General features: G+C 35.6%; 6 protein-coding genes across 7 annotated transcripts in view; 3 read left to right on the top strand and 3 right to left on the bottom strand.

The window, feature by feature from the left end:
- LOC100634128 (1-phosphatidylinositol 4,5-bisphosphate phosphodiesterase delta-1-like) overlaps nt 1-8293 on the bottom strand; it is a 9491-nt gene extending 1198 nt beyond the window's left edge. The window contains exons 1-27 of the mRNA XM_003382388.3: nt 8053-8293; nt 7378-7476; nt 7151-7300; nt 6260-6460; nt 6008-6041; nt 5805-5934; nt 4952-5058; nt 4595-4761; nt 4393-4510; nt 4244-4329; nt 3972-4092; nt 3429-3597; nt 3260-3349; nt 2973-3149; nt 2822-2915; nt 2578-2757; nt 2420-2527; nt 2300-2355; nt 2058-2211; nt 1857-2006; nt 1603-1712; nt 1464-1502; nt 1288-1410; nt 1008-1187; nt 905-958; nt 813-848; nt 709-759 (exon numbers count right to left, since the gene is read on the bottom strand). Coding sequence (XP_003382436.2) covers nt 709-759; nt 813-848; nt 905-958; nt 1008-1187; nt 1288-1410; nt 1464-1502; nt 1603-1712; nt 1857-2006; nt 2058-2211; nt 2300-2355; nt 2420-2527; nt 2578-2757; nt 2822-2915; nt 2973-3149; nt 3260-3349; nt 3429-3597; nt 3972-4092; nt 4244-4329; nt 4393-4510; nt 4595-4761; nt 4952-5058; nt 5805-5934; nt 6008-6041; nt 6260-6460; nt 7151-7300; nt 7378-7476; nt 8053-8179 — 3111 coding nt within the window. The 5' untranslated portion in view covers nt 8180-8293. The remainder of the gene's footprint in view (nt 1-708; nt 760-812; nt 849-904; nt 959-1007; nt 1188-1287; nt 1411-1463; nt 1503-1602; nt 1713-1856; nt 2007-2057; nt 2212-2299; nt 2356-2419; nt 2528-2577; nt 2758-2821; nt 2916-2972; nt 3150-3259; nt 3350-3428; nt 3598-3971; nt 4093-4243; nt 4330-4392; nt 4511-4594; nt 4762-4951; nt 5059-5804; nt 5935-6007; nt 6042-6259; nt 6461-7150; nt 7301-7377; nt 7477-8052) is intronic.
- A 33-nt stretch (nt 8294-8326) lies between these two features.
- LOC100634001 (DNA oxidative demethylase ALKBH2-like) lies at nt 8327-9205 on the top strand. Its single transcript, XM_003382387.3, has one exon. The coding sequence runs from the start codon at nt 8358-8360 to the stop codon at nt 9147-9149; it is 792 nt and encodes a 263-aa protein (XP_003382435.1). The 5' UTR covers nt 8327-8357; the 3' UTR covers nt 9150-9205.
- Nucleotides 9202-11905, bottom strand: LOC100633874 (phospholipase B1, membrane-associated-like). Its single transcript, XM_019993761.1, has 15 exons — nt 11729-11905; nt 11223-11314; nt 11109-11169; nt 10999-11057; nt 10886-10953; nt 10790-10833; nt 10634-10742; nt 10537-10588; nt 10397-10477; nt 10284-10352; nt 10076-10228; nt 9916-10020; nt 9777-9872; nt 9667-9732; nt 9202-9536 (listed from the first exon to the last, which is right to left on the bottom strand). Exons 1-15 carry the CDS (start codon nt 11796-11798, stop codon nt 9279-9281), a joined length of 1383 nt encoding a protein of 460 aa, XP_019849320.1. The 5' UTR covers nt 11799-11905; the 3' UTR covers nt 9202-9278.
- A 46-nt stretch (nt 11906-11951) lies between these two features.
- On the top strand, nt 11952-12897 carry LOC100633411 (CCAAT/enhancer-binding protein gamma-like). Its single transcript, XM_003382466.3, has one exon. The coding sequence runs from the start codon at nt 12053-12055 to the stop codon at nt 12734-12736; it is 684 nt and encodes a 227-aa protein (XP_003382514.1). The 5' UTR covers nt 11952-12052; the 3' UTR covers nt 12737-12897.
- On the bottom strand, nt 12847-15366 carry LOC105316887 (kaptin-like). The gene is made up of 11 exons (XM_019993766.1): nt 15048-15366; nt 14917-14993; nt 14525-14609; nt 14416-14470; nt 14286-14364; nt 14063-14234; nt 13824-13950; nt 13636-13774; nt 13416-13449; nt 13119-13252; nt 12847-12996 (listed from the first exon to the last, which is right to left on the bottom strand). The coding sequence occupies exons 1-11, from the start codon at nt 15334-15336 to the stop codon at nt 12904-12906; spliced, it is 1284 nt and encodes a 427-aa protein (XP_019849325.1). The 5' UTR covers nt 15337-15366; the 3' UTR covers nt 12847-12903.
- A 164-nt stretch (nt 15367-15530) lies between these two features.
- On the top strand, nt 15531-20175 carry LOC100633746 (protein transport protein Sec23A-like). 2 transcript variants are annotated; one of them, XM_011412142.2, is made up of 20 exons: nt 15531-15738; nt 15991-16109; nt 16194-16251; nt 16315-16401; nt 16463-16540; nt 16603-16674; nt 16801-16979; nt 17111-17255; nt 17323-17481; nt 17947-18062; nt 18195-18321; nt 18380-18460; nt 18516-18712; nt 18887-18979; nt 19030-19090; nt 19467-19544; nt 19602-19675; nt 19727-19814; nt 19877-19963; nt 20014-20175. In XM_011412142.2, the coding sequence occupies exons 1-20, from the start codon at nt 15637-15639 to the stop codon at nt 20158-20160; spliced, it is 2148 nt and encodes a 715-aa protein (XP_011410444.1). In that variant the 5' UTR covers nt 15531-15636; the 3' UTR covers nt 20161-20175. The 2 variants fall into 2 exon arrangements, with proteins under 2 accessions (XP_011410444.1, XP_019849296.1); XM_019993737.1 differs by having other exon boundaries at nt 19467-19675.
- The last annotated feature ends 38 nt before the right edge of the window (nt 20176-20213 follow it).

Here is a 20213-nt window from a genome sequence, read left to right as displayed (position 1 = left end):
TTTTTTACACCTTTTTCCTCACCTTTTTAACACCTTTTTTCACACCTTTTAACACCTTTTTTCTCACCTTTTTTCACACCTTTTAACACCTTTTTCTTACCTTTTTTAACACCTTTTTTAACTCCTTTTTAACACCTTTTTTTCACTTTTTTTTATCACCTTTTTTCACATCTTTTTCTTTACCTTTTTTAACACCTTTTAACATCTTTTTTCTCACCTTTTTTTACACCTTTTAACACCTTTTTTCTTTCTTTTTTTAACACCTTTTTTCTCACCTTTTTTCTCACCTTTTTTTACACCTTTTTTCACACCTTTTTTCACACCTTTTTCACATTTTTTTTTACACTTTTTTCTCACCTTTTAACACCTTTTAACACCTTTTTTCTCACCTTTTTTACACCTTTTTAAACACCTTTTTAAACACCTTTTTTAACACTTTTTTTCTCACCTTTTTTTCACCTTTTTTTACACCTTTTAACACCTTTTTTCACGTTACTAATAGTACAGGGACTTTGGCTCAATTTTGAAGCAACTTCATTAAGAATTTAAATTTTATCAGAATCAGCTCAAACTTGAAACATAACATAACAACATGTATTAGAAAAAATTATTAAAATGGAGAATTCTCTTCTTTTCATTTTGACAACAATAAGGGGTGGGGACATTACTCTATGTCTGATGCAGAAAGATTCATAAATGAATTCTAACCTGCTGAACTTTTGGTGGGGTCAGAGGAGACAAAGATTTATTAAATTCTTCCTAAAAAAGATAAACGTTATTAATACCACATAGTAATCAATGATAGTTTTTACTTTTTGTTGGAGGATTTCTTCCAAAACACTTTCCAACTAGACAAAAGGTAAGAAAAGAGAATTGAGGTTAGGTATGTACATCAATATGCTACCTCAGTAATAATTGATGGTGATATATTGAGCAGCGTTATAATTTGAGCATTAAGCTATGTGGAAATAAAAATCAGACTCATTTTGCTAAAACAAATTATTTACCCTGTCAAATGTTTGTAGCATTCTATGCAAGGATGGCGATCTTGATGAACTGACAGGTGAAACTTGATAAGCAAAGTTCTCCCCTTCAGTTTTGAATAGATGCAGTTTCACATTGTGCAACTTAGCTTGCTGGAACATTGCTTCAATGGACTCTGATAGATTAGCTTTACAACATGCATCCTTCATGTATATGAAATACAATGAAAATAAAAGAGAAATGAAAAAAGAAACATGTTAATTATTACTACAATAATTCAAGCATAATGATAAATTCACAGACCTTAAACAATAGAGTAGCAAATGCAGTGTCCTCTACAAGATCAGTTCCAGTCTTTAGCGTTAAATTGAGTGGCCTCAGTAAATTATCAATAGGAGGGAATTGACAGTACTTCATTAAAGTGTACTATAAAATGAATAGAGTCATGAAGATTAATAAAGATCATAATAAATACTGACCTGTCTTGATTTCTTGACAGCAGTAACTCTTAATCGTTCCTGCAAACGAATAAATAAGTAAATAAATAAATAATAGTCAAGTACATGCAAGTACATGTACATGTACGTGTGTATTAATTAGAATACAATATACATGTACCTTTGATTTGGGTGAAGGAGCAACAAGATCTTCAACAGTTACATGAACAAATAGGGTAGCATTGTCAAGTAATTCCCAATCTTTGTTACGTAAATGAATATGACGATATCCTAGAAAAAATAATAAAAATTTACGTTACAAAAAAAGCTAGATGGATTCATTGAAACTTAAAAAATAATGAAATAACTTTGCCAATTTATGCTTTTCTAAAATTATAGCTACCTGAACCAATGATTAGTTATAATAATAATTACCTGTCTCAATGCTATCTAGTGGTAGAGTGAACTGTCCAATGAAATCGTCCTTGGACAATAGATCATAGTCCATAACTTTGAACCTAATCAATGCTAACTCAGGGAAGCACACAATCTTTTGGAAGGTCTCGTTCCACACTGGATTAAAACCTAAAAAACACAACACTATATAATACAGGAAACACTGAGGACAGTAATTACCATTATCATTTATAACTTTAGTTTTAAACTGAGCGCAGTCTTTAAGTAATCCAGCAAACTGTATCTGTACGTATGGATCAATAACCTCCCCTGTAGTGGATCCACCCTCTGGCTTAGGGAGCTGCTGTCCACTGATGATTGAAATAGTAACAACCTGAGACAAAGAGAGAGAGAGAGAGAGAGGGGGGGAGAGGTGATGGAGGTGATTATGATAGAGATACGAGAGTGAAAGTTGTTTGTACTTTTGGTGATATTCCACTGGGACCAGCTTTATCCATGTGATCAAAATAAGCAAAATCTAACAATAATAGTACAATATTATTACTAATTATTATTGCTTTAAATTATATGCACATGTGTACCTTCTCTCATTATTTCAGGTTTCAATACGTAACCGGATCCTCCATTTTGTTGAAATTTCCCCATATTCCAGTCCATTGATTTACCAGGAGTTTGATAGTTGAGGGCAACTGTACAACAAAAAATAATAATAAAATACTTTACTTTATCATCATTATACCTATCTGGCAGCCAGCATTCCACATATTAATGGGTTCATAGTTACTGGAGTCAACCCTCCTTCCTGATGGATAGGTTCGGCTCAAGTGCTTCTTGTTATACTCGAGGAAATGTGCTCCTGATTCTTCGGAAGATTTGAATGCACTGGATTCACCAAATGAAGACATGTGGAAGAATGGAACTGCATAGATAAATAAATAAATAAATCTTGGTAATAATGAGTTCTTTTAATTCCTGTCTCTTACTTTCATGAGTGCTATCAAATCCTTTAAAATGAACCGACTGAACGTAATTGACACATTTTGATAGTTTACTGGACAACTTTCGCTTAGCAGTTGGCTAAAACAAAATAAAAAAATCCTACATGCACATATTAGGAAATAATGTATCTTATACCTTATTATTACTGGGTGCAGTGTTAGTCCTTCTCCTAAAGGATCTCTTCTTACTTTCAACCACTCTCCTTGCCTCTGGCTGCCCTGTAACAGTTAACTCATTCCCAGTAGCACCAGTGGGTTCAACAGGATCAGCAGTAGCCCCTTTATCACTTGATGATTGAGCCTTTTTTATATCCTATAGGAATTAAAACATGCATATCATACACATAGCAATATTCTAAATGTGTATACATGTGTACTGTTGATTTATGTTTACTAATGGATATACATGTACAGTACATGTACCTCAGGGTCTATTTCAGCAGCTTCATCTTCATCAGTGACTTCACCTTCTCCATCACTTTTATCCTCCTGATCTGGGTGCAGCTTCTTGGCCTTTGAAAAGGAGAGAGAGGGAGAAAGAGGGAGGGGGGGGATAAAAGTCATAACAATTAAATTACTCTTTAAATTATACTTTAATCAATATTTTATATTTCATTTCTTCAGGGGAGGGTAGTACACCCCTTTCCTCATCCCTCTGATCTCTATGCAACATTTCACCAAATATGTCAATCATATGCTCAGCCATTACAGCCTGCTGCTTGATGCCACAGTGATTCTCAATGGACAAAATAACAGGATACCTATTATTATAAAAAATCAGCATAATCACACACTATAGAACATTGATCAATACAATAAATGCTGTAAATTAACAATAATTATACATGTAAATGATGTAGATGATACACACATGTACATGTAATATTACCGTATAAGGGGTATATTTCACGGGGATTTAATTTCGCTAATTTCACGGTTTTAAAAAATTCGTGAAAATTTTTACCTATGAAAATTGTTTTTCACCATACTAATAATGGTCAGTAGAAGAAAAACGCAAAAATTTTCCTTGTGAATAGGTTAAAAGGTGATTTTCGTGAAATATTTTCCCCGGGAAATATACCCCCTATACGGTATATAAACTAATACATGGCATATGAATTGATCAATGACTCACGGTGAAGCAGTAAAGGCATGCTCCTTGATTGCAACTATAACATCTTTAAACAATATCTTGGAGGTCAGTGTATGCCCATGATATATGATTGGCTCATTGTCATCGCCGTCCCAACAATCCACTAATAAATATCAATAAAATTAAATTAAAGTAATAATTTAAATAATAATGATAATGCTACTAGAGGAAAGACTAGGGCTAGTATTATAAGAGGAAAGATTGCAGTTAATGTAGAGGAAGACTAGAGGAAGACTGTAATAATAATAACTCACATTCAACACAACGGCAGCCTTTGTTTAAAGCTTTGATATAAGCATCAACAGATGACGGACCACTTAACTGATCTTCCAATAGATAACTGTAGGAGAAACAGAGATAGAGAATTATATGATATAGGTCTATTGATTATCATTAAACTTACGTATTGTGAGATGAGGCAATGAAATAATGAGATAATGGCTGTGTCATGTCTTGATAAACGCTTTTATGCTGTCGCTTAAACACGTCATTATCAGGACTCAACATGTACTGGGTAAAACCTAAATACATGTACATTAATTTATATTAGGATCATATACGTGTACACGATGTACATGTATGTATTTGTACTAAATATTACTCACCATCAAGGCTAAGCAATAGTTTAGATTTCCCTTCCTCTGATGGCTCAAATCTCTCAATGATACTCTGACAATAATCATCAGTGACTTCACTCATATTCTGCGCATTGACTAAGAAAGAGGTAAGATCTTGGATTGTCATATAACTCCCTTCATCGGATGAAGCATAACTAGTCAAATACATAAAAGGGAGAGAATTAAAAAGTGCAATAGTTTATGTACACGTAAATGTATATACAAACTAGATTTAGGAAGAAATTAATAAGAGGCTAAAGATTATACTGAAAGTAAATTCACTAATACAACTGTTAATACAATAGTGTACACAAACAGACACAGTTGTTGTATGTGTCTTATTACAGAGTAAAGAGGTTCTTTAGTTCTGGCCTGTTAGCGAGATTGTGAAAAAGAGCAGAAAACTCTTCAAAATTGAGTTTTTGATCAGAATTGCCATCACTATCAGCTTCCTATAATACATTAATAGTAATATTTATATTTTATTTGTATTCCCCCTCCTTCAGGGTTTCCCACAAAGCATGCTAAGTGAGCTAAACAGCATGAGCTTCATGAGCTGACAAGCACTACAATACAAAAATAGTATTTTGGGCAACTTTAAAATTCATAAGAAATTAAAATTTGATTGGAATCAGCTCAAACTTGATATACAACATAAATACATGTAAATGCATCAGAAAAAATTATAAAATTGAGAATTTTTTCTTTTTCATTTTTTGTGAAATTTGGCCACACACCCTGTACTATAGTACAGGGACTTTGGGCCAATTTTGGAGTAACTTTAAAAATTCATAAAAAATCCAAATTTGATCGGAATCAGCTCAAACTTTCTACACAACATAAGAACATGTATATGCATCAGAAAAAATTATAAAAATGAAAAATCCTCTTTTTTTAATTTTTGGTAAAATTTGGCTGAAGACCCTGTACTATAGTACAGGGACTTTGGCCTGATTTTGGAGTAATTTTAAAAATTTATTAAAAAACCGAATTCGATCGGAATCAGTTTAAACTCGCTATACAACATAAAAGCAAGTATATATTTCAAAAAAACATTATAAAAATGTAGAATTCTTTCCTTATGATTTTTTCAGAATACTATGTGCTATTATAAGGATCTTTAGCCAGTTTTTAGCAGCTCCCAAATCCTGTGGGAAACTCTGACCCCGTCTTTCTCTCAATTCCCTCCCTCGCTAACTTTAAACATTTTCCTGATTATTTTAGTAGATATTCCAACGTTAAGTCTCTTCATCATGTTAACAATTTCTCTAAGGCTCAAGTCTCCATCGCCATTCTCATCACTTTCATCAAACAAAGCTCTCAGCCACCTACAGTCAATGTCCATACATTAATAGGAGCAGCCATGACAACCAAAAGCAACAATAAGGAATTGGAACTAACCTTTTTCTTACATCACTAGTGCTTTGGGACACACCTATAGTGTATACAGACACGTTCATAAGAAGCATAATATAATAATATAATTAGATAATTTTGTTTGCATATCAGTGGTAGGTGAGAACAAGATACAATTACTAATAACAAACACTGTGTACTTCTATTACATGTACAAGTATATAATATTTTTCATTCTTGCTGCTGTCATGTGTACAATACATGCATGGTGTTATCAGTGTATGTGTGCACACACACCTGAGAAAGTTAGTGCTAGTAATCCGTTGATCCACAAATCAGCTTCATCTGGCGTAGCAGCAATAAGGTCGAGTGTCTTGGCACTGGGCCCTTCGTTATAGCGTATTGAAAAACAACAATTCTCGTCAGAGGTGGTTTGATGGAGCTTGAATGAATCAGTACTTCTGCCTCTGAGGACTTCTTGGATTTGAGATAGAGGAACTGAGAGATTGGGGAAGAAAGAGAGAGAGAAGGTGGCATATAGAAAGCAATTGTTCTATTATTATTATACGTTGAGTCTACACAATAATACGTCTATTAACACTTCAATGGACATGTATGTTTATTATTATAACAACGATTGTATAAACATGCAGCTAGTATTATAACAAACACTCTATGCAATAATTATACAGAAAAATACAAGCATCATTAAGCATATGAAAAGGTGAGTGGCTCATGTTATCACTGTGCAATCAATTGGTGTGAATTATAGTGAGTACAAGTTGATAAGCAGTGAGGAATGCAGCCCTAATGACACCTCACAAGGTATACATTTATGCATATAATGCTATTAGAACTTCACGCATCTCCTTAGTGTGTCTTTAATGAACATGTTTATAACAATATTCCTCCTTAATGACACTTTGAAATAATTATCTGTAGAGTGGTGTCTGATTAATTTAATTGCATTCTTTAGGGTACACAGACCCAATCATCAGTGTGATGTAACTGACCACAAACGAATGTTGCCGTGTGAAGATGCCATACAACATACCCAAACAACTAATCACAAACTCTTCACCAACAGTGAAATTAACACAGCTTTTGAACCATACGGTAGTAGTTATGATAAACTAAGTGACTTGTTCACATATGTTATAAACAAAGCTGAATAATCATACGACATACTTTGTGCCTTAGCAACTGGTTTTCTCTTAGAGTTCCACACGAGTCTCACAAGATCGGTAGAAATATTGTACAGCCTTGGGAGAGTCTTGGAACCTTTCTTTGCTTTATGAAGCAAAGTTCCGACCAGCAGTTGCTTAAGATGATTACCAGCTGAAAAATAAATATTATTTTAATAAAATGAATACACAATGAGTAACAGAAAAGTATACATCAATTAGCATGCTTACATATTGATGGAGGGACAGCATCTTTCTTTATCTCATCAGGCCCTGGCTCTGGGGCACTCTCTTCTTGTGCAGGAGGCTTAGGCTCACTAGATTCTTCTCCTTTAGAAAAATAACACAAAATGAAAGAATAACATTTTCCTGAGCGAATACCAGGCATTTATATATATATACTGGTCCATGCTAATAAAATGATGACAATCAGAACCAACAGTATTTACAAGAGGGTGAAGCTACTACCAAGTGTACATAGAGAACATGCACCTCTGTCTTTCTGTGTGCGTTTGATAGTCCTTTCATTGAGTGCTAATGCTATTGATTCAATTCACTGAGCTTTAATTTTCACACTTGAGAACTGCTACTCATGTTTTGAGTAAATTATCAGGCGCTGCAAATTTAATTTCCCCGATAGAATTGTATGTATATATACTGTACATCTTTGCACAGTATCTTAGATGAAGCATACAAGAAAAAGAATAGTGAGGGGAGAAAGGTATAGTGAGGGGAGAAAGGTATAGTGAGGGGAGAAAGGCAGGCAGAATAACTATCTACAATATAATAATTGTTCATAGAAATTGAAACCATTTAACAAGCCCATACTGTTACTATAAATACTGTGTAGACATACAAGCCCTCATAGTAGGCTGGAAAAGGCATCTCTATTTAAAATTATCACACCTTGAGCAGGTTCATCGTTTTGAGCTGAAACAGAAGTGGTTGTGGATGGCTGCCCCTGCTGCTCTTCCAGGACGGGCTCCTGTGCGGGGGATGTTTCAGCTGTCACTTCTTCGTCAATGTCCGCCATGATTCTAGCACTGAAGGACTAGTTTTGACTAAAGACTAGGCACAGCACTCAAAATGTAGAAAAGATAACCCAGACAAAACTTTTAAGCAGTGTTTTTTTGCCTTTGCCGTCACCGCTACGAAGCCTGACGCGCACAAATTAAAATTTGCTGGATAAAAGGTGTGGCTGTATTGACAAAATGGACACTTTTGTACTAAAAAGAAAGAGGAATGATGAAAGTGATGCTGATGTTAAAGATCTCGAACCAGCAAGAAAGAGACGTGACTTTACCAGCAGTTCAGGAGAGTCCTTCCATCTTTGTACTGATGTTATCACTAGATTGGAAAGACCAGAAGTTGGACTCAACGTACTCTATTATCCTAGCTTCATGAGTCTAGGAGATTCTAAAACAGTTCTAAAGCAGCTGGAAGAGACCCTCGCTCCTTACTTTGATCAAAGTCCTAATATTGTGAAGATTGGAGGCAAAACTATACCCATACCAAGGCAGCAGACTGCATTTGGTGATAAAGGTTTAAAATATTCCTTCTCTGGGATTAGCCTCAATAGTAATGCTTGGATACCAATAATTAGTTCATTGAAAAGTGCTGTGGAGTGGGCAAGCGGAGACAAATTTAACTTTGTCCTTGTTAACCGGTACAAAAACGGGGACGACCACATAGGAGAGCATCGTGATGATGAGAGAGAATTAGATCCGCTTGGGATGATTGCTTCTCTCTCTTTTGGAGCCGAGAGAGATTTCGTATTCCGTCACAGTCAGTCTCGAGGTAAAAATGCCAAGAGGAAAGACATTAGTCCTGTAAAGATAAACCTCTTGAGCGGAAGCCTCCTATTAATGAGGTCTCCTACAAATAGAGAGTGGTACCACTCACTGCCTGTCAGGAAAGGTGTACGAGATGTAAGGATTAATCTCACGTTCAGAAGAATGGTTATAAACGACAGATCAACACAGAGCATTTTAAAGCATGACTAATTATTGCACTATTTTCTGTGTATATGAACAACGTTTATAAATAATTATAACATTAACACAATTAGATTTATTAAAAAAGCAATAATAAAAATTATGAACACACGCAAAAATATAGAGTAAAAATCAAATTCAGTTATTGCTAAACAACGGTATTTGCTCTCCAATTCCTCTTGCTCTTCTTTTATTGCGTAGTTTAAAAGCAATAACTATTACAATTATTACAACAACAAGCAAAGACACAGCACCAATGCTTGCACTGACAGCAATTGAAGCGGAGTGTGTAGCTTTATCACCTTCAGTAGTAACACCAGCAGACTGCTCAGTTCCTGACTGACCAAATAATGAAGGTGGAGGACTATTCTTCTTAGTAAATAAGTACTTGTTATCCTAATTGATAAAGATATTCTAAAACTTAAAAAAACCCAGAGACTAAGAGGAAATCTGAAACATCATTTATTTGCATAGTTAGCTTAAGTCAATTAAGTGCATATTAATAATAAGTGTAACCTGTGATTACCTCTGTTGGACAGTACAGTTTTCCAGGTAGATCCCAGCCTGAGGTCTTGCTGCCAACTGGTTCAAACTAAAATAAAAGAAATGAGTTATCACTTTGTACATTAAAATCACCATATTCTTCCACAGTGCAATTGCCCCTTCCATGTGCCCCTTGCTACTAAAATGAAAGCAGTCGGGCGCAAAATAGCTAAAATCAGGCTTGCCGTTCTAAAAATGGATAATCAATCAGTAAATAAAAGTTGTATAGTACATCTAATCTTGGTAGCTCCACTCCTTCCATAAATGGCTGCAACACAACTGTGAAGTCATCTCTGTCATCATAGCGACCAGAGTTGACAAGATCAGCAAGGCCTTCCTGCAATAGTCACGTTAATGTTTAATATGCCATCAGTCCATAAACATGTGCATACTTGATATTCAGTTGATGCTCTACTGGTTTCCTCTAAATCTTTTAGTGTGCATTCACATACAGCATAGTGAACAAGATCACAGATGGGTCCTTTTAGAGGCTCCAAGCGAGTCACATCAATAATTTGGATGAGGTTAACAAAAGTCCTTGGAAGCTATACATCACACAAGGATGAGGATAGATGAGCATATTGTTGACAATTGACATACCTCTTCCTTTAAAATATCAAGTGCTGCGGTGATGCTATTGACATAGTTCTCAGGAGAATGTTTTTCTCTCTACATGAATATGACCATAGTAGTGTTACTTATGGAGGACATACTTTTTTGCAGTAAGAACAGAGGTTGTTGCCACCAATCCACAAAGAGACAAGCTTCCACTTGTTATTGAAGTCATCCTCACTCTATCAAAAATGTTTCAATGAATAATACATACAGTAATACACCAAATAAAGATACTTACCATGCTCTCTTTCATACGCTTAACTAGTTCTTTAGCTTGGTCAGGCATATCTCTAAAGAACACAAATAGATAATCCTTTGCTATATTATAGACTTACTGAGCTATGGCTCCTATGACCGCTACATTGTTCTTTGCATTCCCAGAGTTTGGTCCACCATTCCCAGTAGAGAAACCCTTTAAGTTAGGATTATACTTGCGAAGAATATCTACACAATACTATAGCATCAAGGCTAAGAACAGGTCAATAGTGTACTTGGAATGGAAGTGATTTTTTTCAAATCCAAGCGCCCACCAATACTGCAAAAAGAGAGCAATATTAAATAATGAATAAATGAAAATGTTAACATACGTCCATGACTGTCCACGATAGCTTATCAAATCATCAAGGACAGTGCAAGCAGCAGAGCCCATTGCAGCCTACAGGATACATTAATTCATGTGTACATGCATGCATGCACGTACTGTTATGGAATCTCCAAGAGCACCAATATAGCTGATATCATAAGGAGTCAACTCGTGGACTATATACATAAAAATTAGAAAGTGTTTTAAAGCTAAAAACAAAAACTCACCAGTTGCTGGCTCCTTTTTGTCATGAGGAAATAGCTCACAGTCAAAATTGTGCCCAAATCTCTGACAAATGAAGAAACATTGATAAATAAGAATTATATTACCATCGTACATACTTTATAGCAAGTGGCACCAAGTGTAGCATTACTAGCATTGACCTGTTCCTGTGCTTTCTTAAGAGCTTCTCTTAGTCTCTCTTCATAGCCATCTTAATGATAAAAACATGTAGAGTCTTTTGTAGTAAAAGCTATTATTAGTTACACCCAGTGCATGTACATGTATGGTAATTCAGTTTCTACTAAATGAATTCATTACTACGATGCAACGATGCAAGTCCAGTAAAATGATTACAATCATAACACAATTGTCACATGCTATTGTGAAAATACTATGCAAACCAATACGCTAGCTGCAACAGCAGCAAGTCACAATAAACAATAGCAATAGAAGACATCAGTAGCTCACAATAAACAATAGGGGCATTATTCATGCATGAATACATCCACTATCAATGCCATTCACAATTGCAAAAAAACAGCTAGTGATATTGCTCTACTGTGGCTGCATTCACTAAAAAAATACATGCATACGCAACATACACAACAATTCTCTCCTCTCATACCTTCAACAGCTACTGCAAATGACAGGAGGCCTGAAAGTGAGAGCAAAACCAGCAAATAATGGACTTCCATTCCAAAAGCCTGAAATCAGTCAACTCTTTATTGGTCAGGTGATAATTAATTAACGTGAGACAACGCCCATTCCAATGCGCATGCGCAGTTCAATTTCTATTATTAGAATAGAGATGATGTGCAAATGACGTTAGATCTATGTCACATTAATTAAAATAAAAAGGTTGCATCAGCAGAAGAAATAATCAAAATTAAGCAAGAAAATTTCGTAATTCTCTCACTTCAAGGTGCAAGCCTGCAAGGACTATAATTATATGGCAGACAAAGACAGTCTATACAGCATTGAGCAATACTTGGGCTTAGCTGCTTCTGCAAAAGCAACCTCAGGAAATTTATATCCATTTGGCCAAGCCCCACCTTCATCAGTTCACCTCGGATTTCAGCTGGAAGAAGAGTCTGTGGACTTCTCTGAATTAGTGAAAGCCTGTGAGCAAAAGGACTACTACAGTCAAACTACTAACGACTATTACTCATCTGGCTATTGGTATCAACAGAAACCTCCCGGGATGCCGATTCGCAGTGAAGAGGAGACATCTACACTTGTAGGAGTAGGAACCACTTCTAATCCTCATGATGTAACAAACGTTTCCGCTAACCCAACACTACCGCCTGTAGCATCCAGTCTCTCTGCTCCTTCTCCTCCTCCCACAGTTCAAGACACAGCAGCCAGGACCCGGCAAACGACAAAAAAGCAGAAGATTAATGACAAGTGCACTGATGACTATAAGGACAAGAGGCACAGGAACAATATCGCAGTTAGAAAGAGCAGAAGTAAGTTTAGAAAGAGAGTGCTGGAGACAGAGAAAAGAGTACAAGAGCTTGAAGAAAATAACGCAAAGTTGAAAAACTATGTTGCTCTCCTTCAAAAAGAGCTCGCAGTGTTAAAAGGATTATTTTCCTCTGCTTCTAATGCAAGTGGCGATGAAAGATATTCGTGATCAGGACATGTGACTTAGAGACAGACACAAACATTATTACTTAAGTGTCTTCATGCAATCATTCACTAATATTTAATCTCTTAGCTATAATATTATTTGTTACCAATAAATTTATGTATAAAATTTCAATGAATTGATGGAATGAAATGAAAATAATTTTATAAACCTCAATTTGCTTCACGGGATCCATTATACTGATTGTGTCCAATAATTTCTATTAGTTTTGTAACAAATAAAGTACAAACTTGATCCAAGTCGTGCTAGGCATAAAAAAATAAAAAAATATTATTAATAGTAAAAAGATCCAGAACTAACTACAATTTAAATTAGAATCATTAGCATTATAGTAAATTGTATTAATAAATAGCAGTATTGCACTAACCTGCAATATGTGAACACCAGCAGTAGAGAGAATGATAATCTCATCCAACCCATCACCAGTTACATCACACATGGTGACTGATAGTACCGGATGGGCTAAACCTCTCTTCCATAAGAGCTCAGCTTGAGGCAAGTCTGCATAATGTAAAAATACCTTGTAAAAAGCTACAGTGAGCACTTGAATATCAGTAGTGCACTGTACAAGCTATTCATAACAAGTACATAAAATTATACATTCTGAAGTGCATAAAATATACATTCTCAAAAATCATAAACAAACATACTTTTCTAGCCCTACCTTTTTGATTCTGAAAACCATACACAAGTATCATCTACAAAAGATTATACAAATTACAGATTAGATTACCGATATGCTAAGGATATGACATCATACATTAAGACTTTCTGTGTTTGCATATTAAAGGCACTAATAAGTGTTTCAAATATGATAACTGGTCATACATGAGCTCTTAATGTGAGCAAAAGTATGTGCTACAGGATATTCAACTAAAGCTTACTTTCCCATATGTGCCAATCACCAGCTCCTTGTACCCATTACATGTAATGTCTCCCAGCGATGAACAGATTATGCTGTCAAATTTATCAGAGTGATCTAGAACAATGTAATCATCCATTGTCTCTCCGCCAAACACATTTCTAAGGATAAAATAATAAATAAATAATAATAATAATAATAATAACTCACTTATAGACAACAGCAGGCTGGATTGCTGAGGTGGCCACCAGGTGCAAGTTTTCAAAAGAGGACGATAATAAATTAACCGATGTCATTGGGCCATCAAGACTGTTAGTATCAACAAACTTAAGAAGAGCTAGTTTTAAAAATACGTAAAATTGCTCCATGCCATAAATATTACATTCAAATAAGTATTACATACCGGTACCAATATTGCTACAGTAATAGACTCACATAAAAATCCTTACTATTATTTAATGCATCAACAAAAGAGCATCTAATATATCCGTTTTGGCAACCAAAGGCAGTGATGCGCTTAAATTCAAGCTTGTTTGTGTCCATCACAACATCAGTGATGTTACTCCTCAGGTCTTTGAACTCAGGAAACCTCAAGAGGCTATCCTCTTCCTCAAATAACACCTGCCATAATTAGTATCCTAATTATTTACCATTAGAATAAGAGTTCATCACTTGTTTGGGATAGATATGAACATTGAGGTCGTTTCCAGGAAGAAGGAATACGAAGTCCCAAGAATCCTTATTATATATCCTACAGTAAAAGAACAGGATACTGTCATGCATGTACAAAGTGTGCCGTTACTCTGTGTGGAGTAACTTGTAAGGGATGAACTGTAAGGACACTGGAGTCCAGTCCTCTATGAGACGAGAGAGTGGTTTTAATCATATAATCTATGTGTATAGTAGTGTACCAGCTATTTGCTCCCAATTGAGACTAGAGTTCGGGTCACAGTGAAGACCGTAAATGTTAAAATAGACATCTTTAGGTTTGGAAGGCTGGTAAAAAAAAAATGATTTTATTGATTGATAAACTACCATATAGTGGGGGTCTGTTGCTCCTAGCTGGGCAATTCCTAGTGTGATTGACAGTATACATAGCCTGCAAGGTGCTAGACAATGATTTTGTGGGTGTGGTACATGTATACTATTTAACCATTTTATTACAACTATTTAACTATTATTAATAAGTTTAATATGAATATTAATGAATTATGCCTATACGAGAATCTGCATGAGCACTATGCCAAAAGCCTATGGGAAACCCAGTCTATACACGGTGCACATTATAACATTATGGGCGTACCTTAATTAGAGTCACTCCCACGACCACACCATTAGGATCAATAACAAATGCATCCAATGAAATAATTTCAGCTACGGCTAATTAAAAAATAAAATACTTACATGTACAAGATTAAAACAAATATAATTCACCAGGTATATACGAGAAGGTAATTTGCTTCCAAGACGATTGCAAAGTTTTTCGATCCATTTCCAACCGATAAATCTCTCCACTGACTGTCGCCACTAGCAACTTGTTGACCCCGCCTACATTAATTGAGACGAGACCGTAAGTACTGCTATGACTGGCAAGAGGAAAGAAATTTAACTCATGAAAAGAGTGAGCGCTGGGAAGACTGAGATCAGAAGGATGGGATGAGAGAGGATCTGAGGAGCTGCTCCCTCCAGCTCTCTCTGAGAGATGATCTTCAGAATTAGACATAACCCAAAGATGGTGGACTCATTAAAATCACGTGAGAGTTTAAGCCCACGTGGAAGCACGTGGCTCCTTTTTAATTTCAAAAGGAGTGGTCTTAAAATTAAACCACTCCCATATTGTAGGAGGGGTTTAATTTTAAACCACTCCTTTTCTATGCCACGTTGTTCCACGTGTCCTTTTGTTCATCACGTGATGCCTACGTGTTTGATATGACGTCACAAGTATACTGCTAAAATTAAAAGTCTTTGTTCCCTCTTCTTCTGTGTACATATCTTCTCTCTTTACTTTAGAATAGTAAGAATAATGTCGACTTGGGCTGATTTTATCCAACAAAATGAAGACAGAGATGGTGTTCGTCTTACATGGAATGTTTGGCCATCTACTAGGATTGAAGCAGCAAAGCTGGTATGACACACACTTGGCCAAACACACACACACAGACATTCATTGTTACCTATATTGTATGTACTGTAATTATTGTGCTGATAATACATAATATGTTAAGTTTTTAACCACTTTTTATTGGGGCACTAATTAGAAACTAATTAGTAACAATTAAAACTGATATAAATATAGCATGTACTTATAAAGTTCAATAAAAGTCACGCTACATGTGTCATGGTATTAAACTATATTTTTCCTTTTTTTGATATAAAGGTAGTTCCCATGGCTGCTATGATTACTCCATTGAAGGAGAGACCAGAGCTACCTCCTGCCCAGTATGAGCCAGTATTGTGTGGACGCTCTCAGTGTAGGGCAGTCCTGAATCCACTTTGGTAAGATAGTACAATTATCTTATTCCAAAAGCTACTTTCCGATAAATTTTGACATCATTTCACGTATTTGTATCTTCTCTATAGTCAAGTGGACTATCGCAGTAAAAGCTGGATATGTAATTTCTGTTATCAGAGGAATACCGTGAGCTTTAGTATATTCAAATTGGTGTCATTATTTCTATCATTTTTGTTTGGTTTCATTCAGTTTCCTCAACATTATGCCGCCATATCAGAATCCAATCAACCAGCAGAGCTTATATCTCATTTCTCTACCATAGAATACCATCTTCAAGTACATCATTATTGCCATTATCACATTATTCTTATTTTCATTGTGATGTGTCCCTTTCTAGAGAGCTGCGTTGGCTCCTACCATTTTTTTATTTGTTGTTGACACTTGTCAAGACTATGAAGATCTCCAGCCATTAAAAGTATGTACATCTACATTTGTTAAAGATACTCTTGTATGATATACACATTATTCTATTGATAGGAGTCACTTCAAATGTCTCTTAGTCTCATTCCTCCCAATGCACTGGTTGGACTCATTACATTTGGACGCATGGTAAGACAATGAAGAGATAAAGACATAAAAAATGTACTCGTAATGAACTACTGTATGGTTCATTAATTATGTATTATATAAATTTTATTAATGTTTATTTATTTATATTTATTTATTTTTTATCAGGTCCAATTGCACGAGTTAGGTTGTGACGGTTATTCAAAGTGCTACGTGTTTCGTGGCACTAAAGACGTCTCACCAAAGCAACTCCAGGAGCAGCTGGGGCTAGGAGGAGGAGGAGGATCACGAGCTCCAGCACCAGCAGCTAATCCAGCAGGACCCGCTCCTGGACAAGTACAAAACAGGTTTGACTAGAATATCAATTAGACACATTGAGAATGTGATTATAATAAGAAGCTATTAGTCCCATCTACACAAGTGTTATAATATGGGTATAGTCATGTAGCTTGGGCTCATTCTTCTTGTTCCTGTTTAGGTTTCTCCAGCCATTGCAGAATGTTGATATGAACCTGACTGACCTCATTGGTGACATACAGCGTGACCCATGGACAGTCCAGCAAGGAAACCGCCCACTGAGAGCCACTGGAGTTGCTCTTTCTGTAGCTGTTAGCCTGCTAGAGGTACTATATAGTATAGTACATGCTATTACTAGGGATGTATCATGATATTGTTAATATTTAATATTAGGCTACTTTTCCTAATGCTGGTGCACGTGTTATGCTCTTTATTGGGGGGCCCTGTACCCAAGGGCCTGGTATGATTGTTGGTGAGTCTCTTAAGGATCCCATTAGGTCTCATCATGACTTGGAGAAGGACGCTTGTAAATATCATAAGAAAGCATGCAAGGTTAGTACCAATGCATCATGCATGGCCATAATCCCCAAAATTTTAATTGGAATGGTCCTAAACTTTATGCAAAGGACAAAGAGATTGATATGTATTTTTTTAATGTAATAAAAATTGGAAGTGATTTTGGAGCAATTTTTGGAAAAAACCATAGGCTATAGCCTTTGCTGTTTTTTAAAAATTAAAAATGATTGTAACTCGAAAATTCTTTGTCAAAAACAGCTCAAAGTTTCTACATAGGATAAGTACATCAATGTGCCATCAGAAAATATGATAAAATTTGGGATGATTTAGGAGCCATTTTTTGGAAAAAAGCATGAGCTGTAGCTTTTGCTTTTTTTTTCAAAAAAATGGCTTGTTTTACAAATGTTCATGACTTGAAAATTATTTGTTGGAAACATGTATGTGTCTATGAATTGATATGATGACATCTGCTTAAATGTATTATCTTCTTTTGATTTGTAGCATTATGATGGTTTGGCTAAGAGAGCAGCAGAGAATGGTCACATCATTGATATATACTCTTGTGCTTTGGATCAACCAGGCCTCAATGAGATGAGATACTTCTCAAAATACACAGGGTAAGAGCGAGACCTCTCTTTGCATTAAAAAGAGCTTCAATATTTGCTTAGTTAATGGTACATGCAGTGATCCCACTGGTACTTTTACTCCTATTATGTAACATTAATTTTATTTCATTATTTACTAATTAGCGGTTACATGGTCATGGGAGATTCCTTCAATACCTCGCTATTCAAGCAAACGTTTCAGAAAGTCTTTGCAAAAGATGCACAGAACAATCATTTTAGGATGGGCTTCAATGCATCCCTTGAAGTGAAGGTAAGATCAATATGTACATTGGAGGTAATGAGATTGCTCATATTTTAATGTACTATAGTGCTCCAAAGAATTGAAAGTTAATGGTATTATTGGTCCATGCATATCATTGAATAAGAGATCTCAGAATGTATCCGATAATGTAAGCTGCATTTAATTATTAGAAAGGGGAGGAATTATTTTTTAATCATGAATAGGAAATTGGTGTGGGCGGTACAGCTGCTTGGAAGATCCCCGGTATTGATCCCTCTACTTCTGTTGCTGTGTTCTTTGAGGTATGCAATCAACAGGCCGGCAATATACCACAAGGACAACCAGGGGCAATGCAATTTATAACATTTTACCAACACTCGTCCGGTCAAAAGAGAGTCAGGGTCACCACCATTGCCAGGCAGTAAGTTATTCGACTTACCTGTGGTTGTGGTTTTTCATGGAATTTCATTCAGTTTTAATATTAATACTTATAGTTATAATAAAAATAATTATGCTGATGTATTTTTATGGCCTAAAAACATCATATTAAATTTGTCCTGGGGAATATATACGCATACAATTTTCTTTTGTTCAGTTGGGCTGATGCAGCTACTAACCTGAGTCATGTTTCTGGCGGATTTGATCAAGAGACAGCTGCTGGTGTAATGGCACGTCTTGCTGTTCAAAAGTAATGATGCATTTAGCAGTCTTTATATATAATTTTATTATCATTGCTAGATCTGACATTGATGATGGCCCTGATGTCTTAAGATGGCTTGATAGAATGCTCATTCGTTTGGTAAGTTTCATGAGAGAAACTAAAATTGTGTAGTACATGCATTGCTATCATGATGAAGGAAGTGTTGGCTGGCAGTACTGTAATATAATTATGGTGAATAAAGGTGGAATTATGGTGAATAGAGACAGATGTCATTCAGACTCCCTATTGTTAAATCATTGTCTGTGGTACTATTAAGATTTGCTTTTTTACTCATAATTGTGTGGGGTTGGCACTGAGTAGTTGTAGTTTAACAATTACAGTTATCTGTTGAATGCTTTGTTGAACAATAATAATATTGGACATCTGTTTCTAATGTTTACACTAAAGTGCCCTCCAGCCTTCAATTGCTTTATTACATTGTACATGGATAATGTTGAGTTTCTTAATTCTCTAGTGTCAGAAATTTGGTGAGTATCATAAAGATGACCCAAGCTCCTTTAGATTTGCTGACAACATGTCACTTTATCCTCAGGTATATCCTACCATACTTACTGTATTATGTATGTGTATGTTGCTGGCTTTTTTGCAGTTCATGTTTCATTTGAGAAGGTCCCAGTTTTTACAAGTATTCAATTGCAGCCCTGATGAGAGCTCCTACTACAGGTAGAATATCGTTTGTTATTAGTATATCCACTCACTTGCTCTGTGACACAGGGATAAGTTGAACAGAGAAGACGTGACCAACTCATTGATAATGATACAACCGACTCTTTACTCTTATTCTTTCAATGGAGTCCCTGAAGTATGTTAGACTTGATGCGTTTATGAACAAACTTATCTATTGTTGTTTAATACTCTATGTAGCCTGTCCTTCTGGACTCATCCAGTATCCTTCCTGATAGAATACTTCTCTTAGACACTTTCTTCTTAATACTCATTTATCATGGAGAGGTACATTTAACTGTATTATTTTAATTGGTGGCATATACCATTCTTTTAAGACTATAGATAGCTGGAAGAAGGCCGGCTATCAAGATTTACCCGATCATGAAAACTTCCGTCAATTACTTCAAGCGCCAGTTGAAGATGCTCAGGTGTGCAATCATTTATTGATTGGTTTACCTAATTTCTTACTAAATGTTTACTAACTTTAGTAAGAAATTACTAACTTTGTAGTATTGGTTACATAATGTATTGTGAT

The sequence above is a fragment of the Amphimedon queenslandica genome, unplaced genomic scaffold (genome assembly GCF_000090795.2).
Source record: "Amphimedon queenslandica unplaced genomic scaffold, v1.1 AMPQUscaffold_13521, whole genome shotgun sequence".
NCBI lineage: Eukaryota > Metazoa > Porifera > Demospongiae > Haplosclerida > Niphatidae > Amphimedon > Amphimedon queenslandica.
The sequence above is the reverse complement of the archived record's forward strand: the minus strand, read 5'-3'. Positions and strand labels throughout refer to the sequence as shown.

Coding starts and splice junctions, on each gene's coding strand:
- LOC100634001 (XM_003382387.3), top strand. CDS start 8,358: ATGGACACTTTTGTACTAAAAAGAAAGAGGAATGATGAAAGTGATGCT.
- LOC100633874 (XM_019993761.1), bottom strand. CDS start 11,798: ATGGAAGTCCATTATTTGCTGGTTTTGCTCTCACTTTCAGGCCTCCTG. Junction 11,058..11,108: donor CAAAAAGGAGCCAGCAACTG/GTGAGTTTTTGT, acceptor TTATGTATATAG/TCCACGAGTTGACTCCTTAT. Junction 10,229..10,283: donor TTGATATTTTAAAGGAAGAG/GTATGTCAATTG, acceptor TGTGATGTATAG/CTTCCAAGGACTTTTGTTAA.
- LOC100633411 (XM_003382466.3), top strand. CDS start 12,053: ATGGCAGACAAAGACAGTCTATACAGCATTGAGCAATACTTGGGCTTA.
- LOC105316887 (XM_019993766.1), bottom strand. CDS start 15,336: ATGTCTAATTCTGAAGATCATCTCTCAGAGAGAGCTGGAGGGAGCAGC. Junction 14,994..15,047: donor TACCTTCTCGTATATACCTG/GTGAATTATATT, acceptor TTTTTTAATTAG/CCGTAGCTGAAATTATTTCA. Junction 13,951..14,062: donor TGTTGATGCATTAAATAATA/GTAAGGATTTTT, acceptor TTTTAAAACTAG/CTCTTCTTAAGTTTGTTGAT.
- LOC100633746 (XM_019993737.1), top strand. CDS start 15,637: ATGTCGACTTGGGCTGATTTTATCCAACAAAATGAAGACAGAGATGGT. Junction 16,980..17,110: donor CCTGGACAAGTACAAAACAG/GTTTGACTAGAA, acceptor GTTCCTGTTTAG/GTTTCTCCAGCCATTGCAGA. Junction 17,256..17,322: donor TAGCTGTTAGCCTGCTAGAG/GTACTATATAGT, acceptor ATTTAATATTAG/GCTACTTTTCCTAATGCTGG.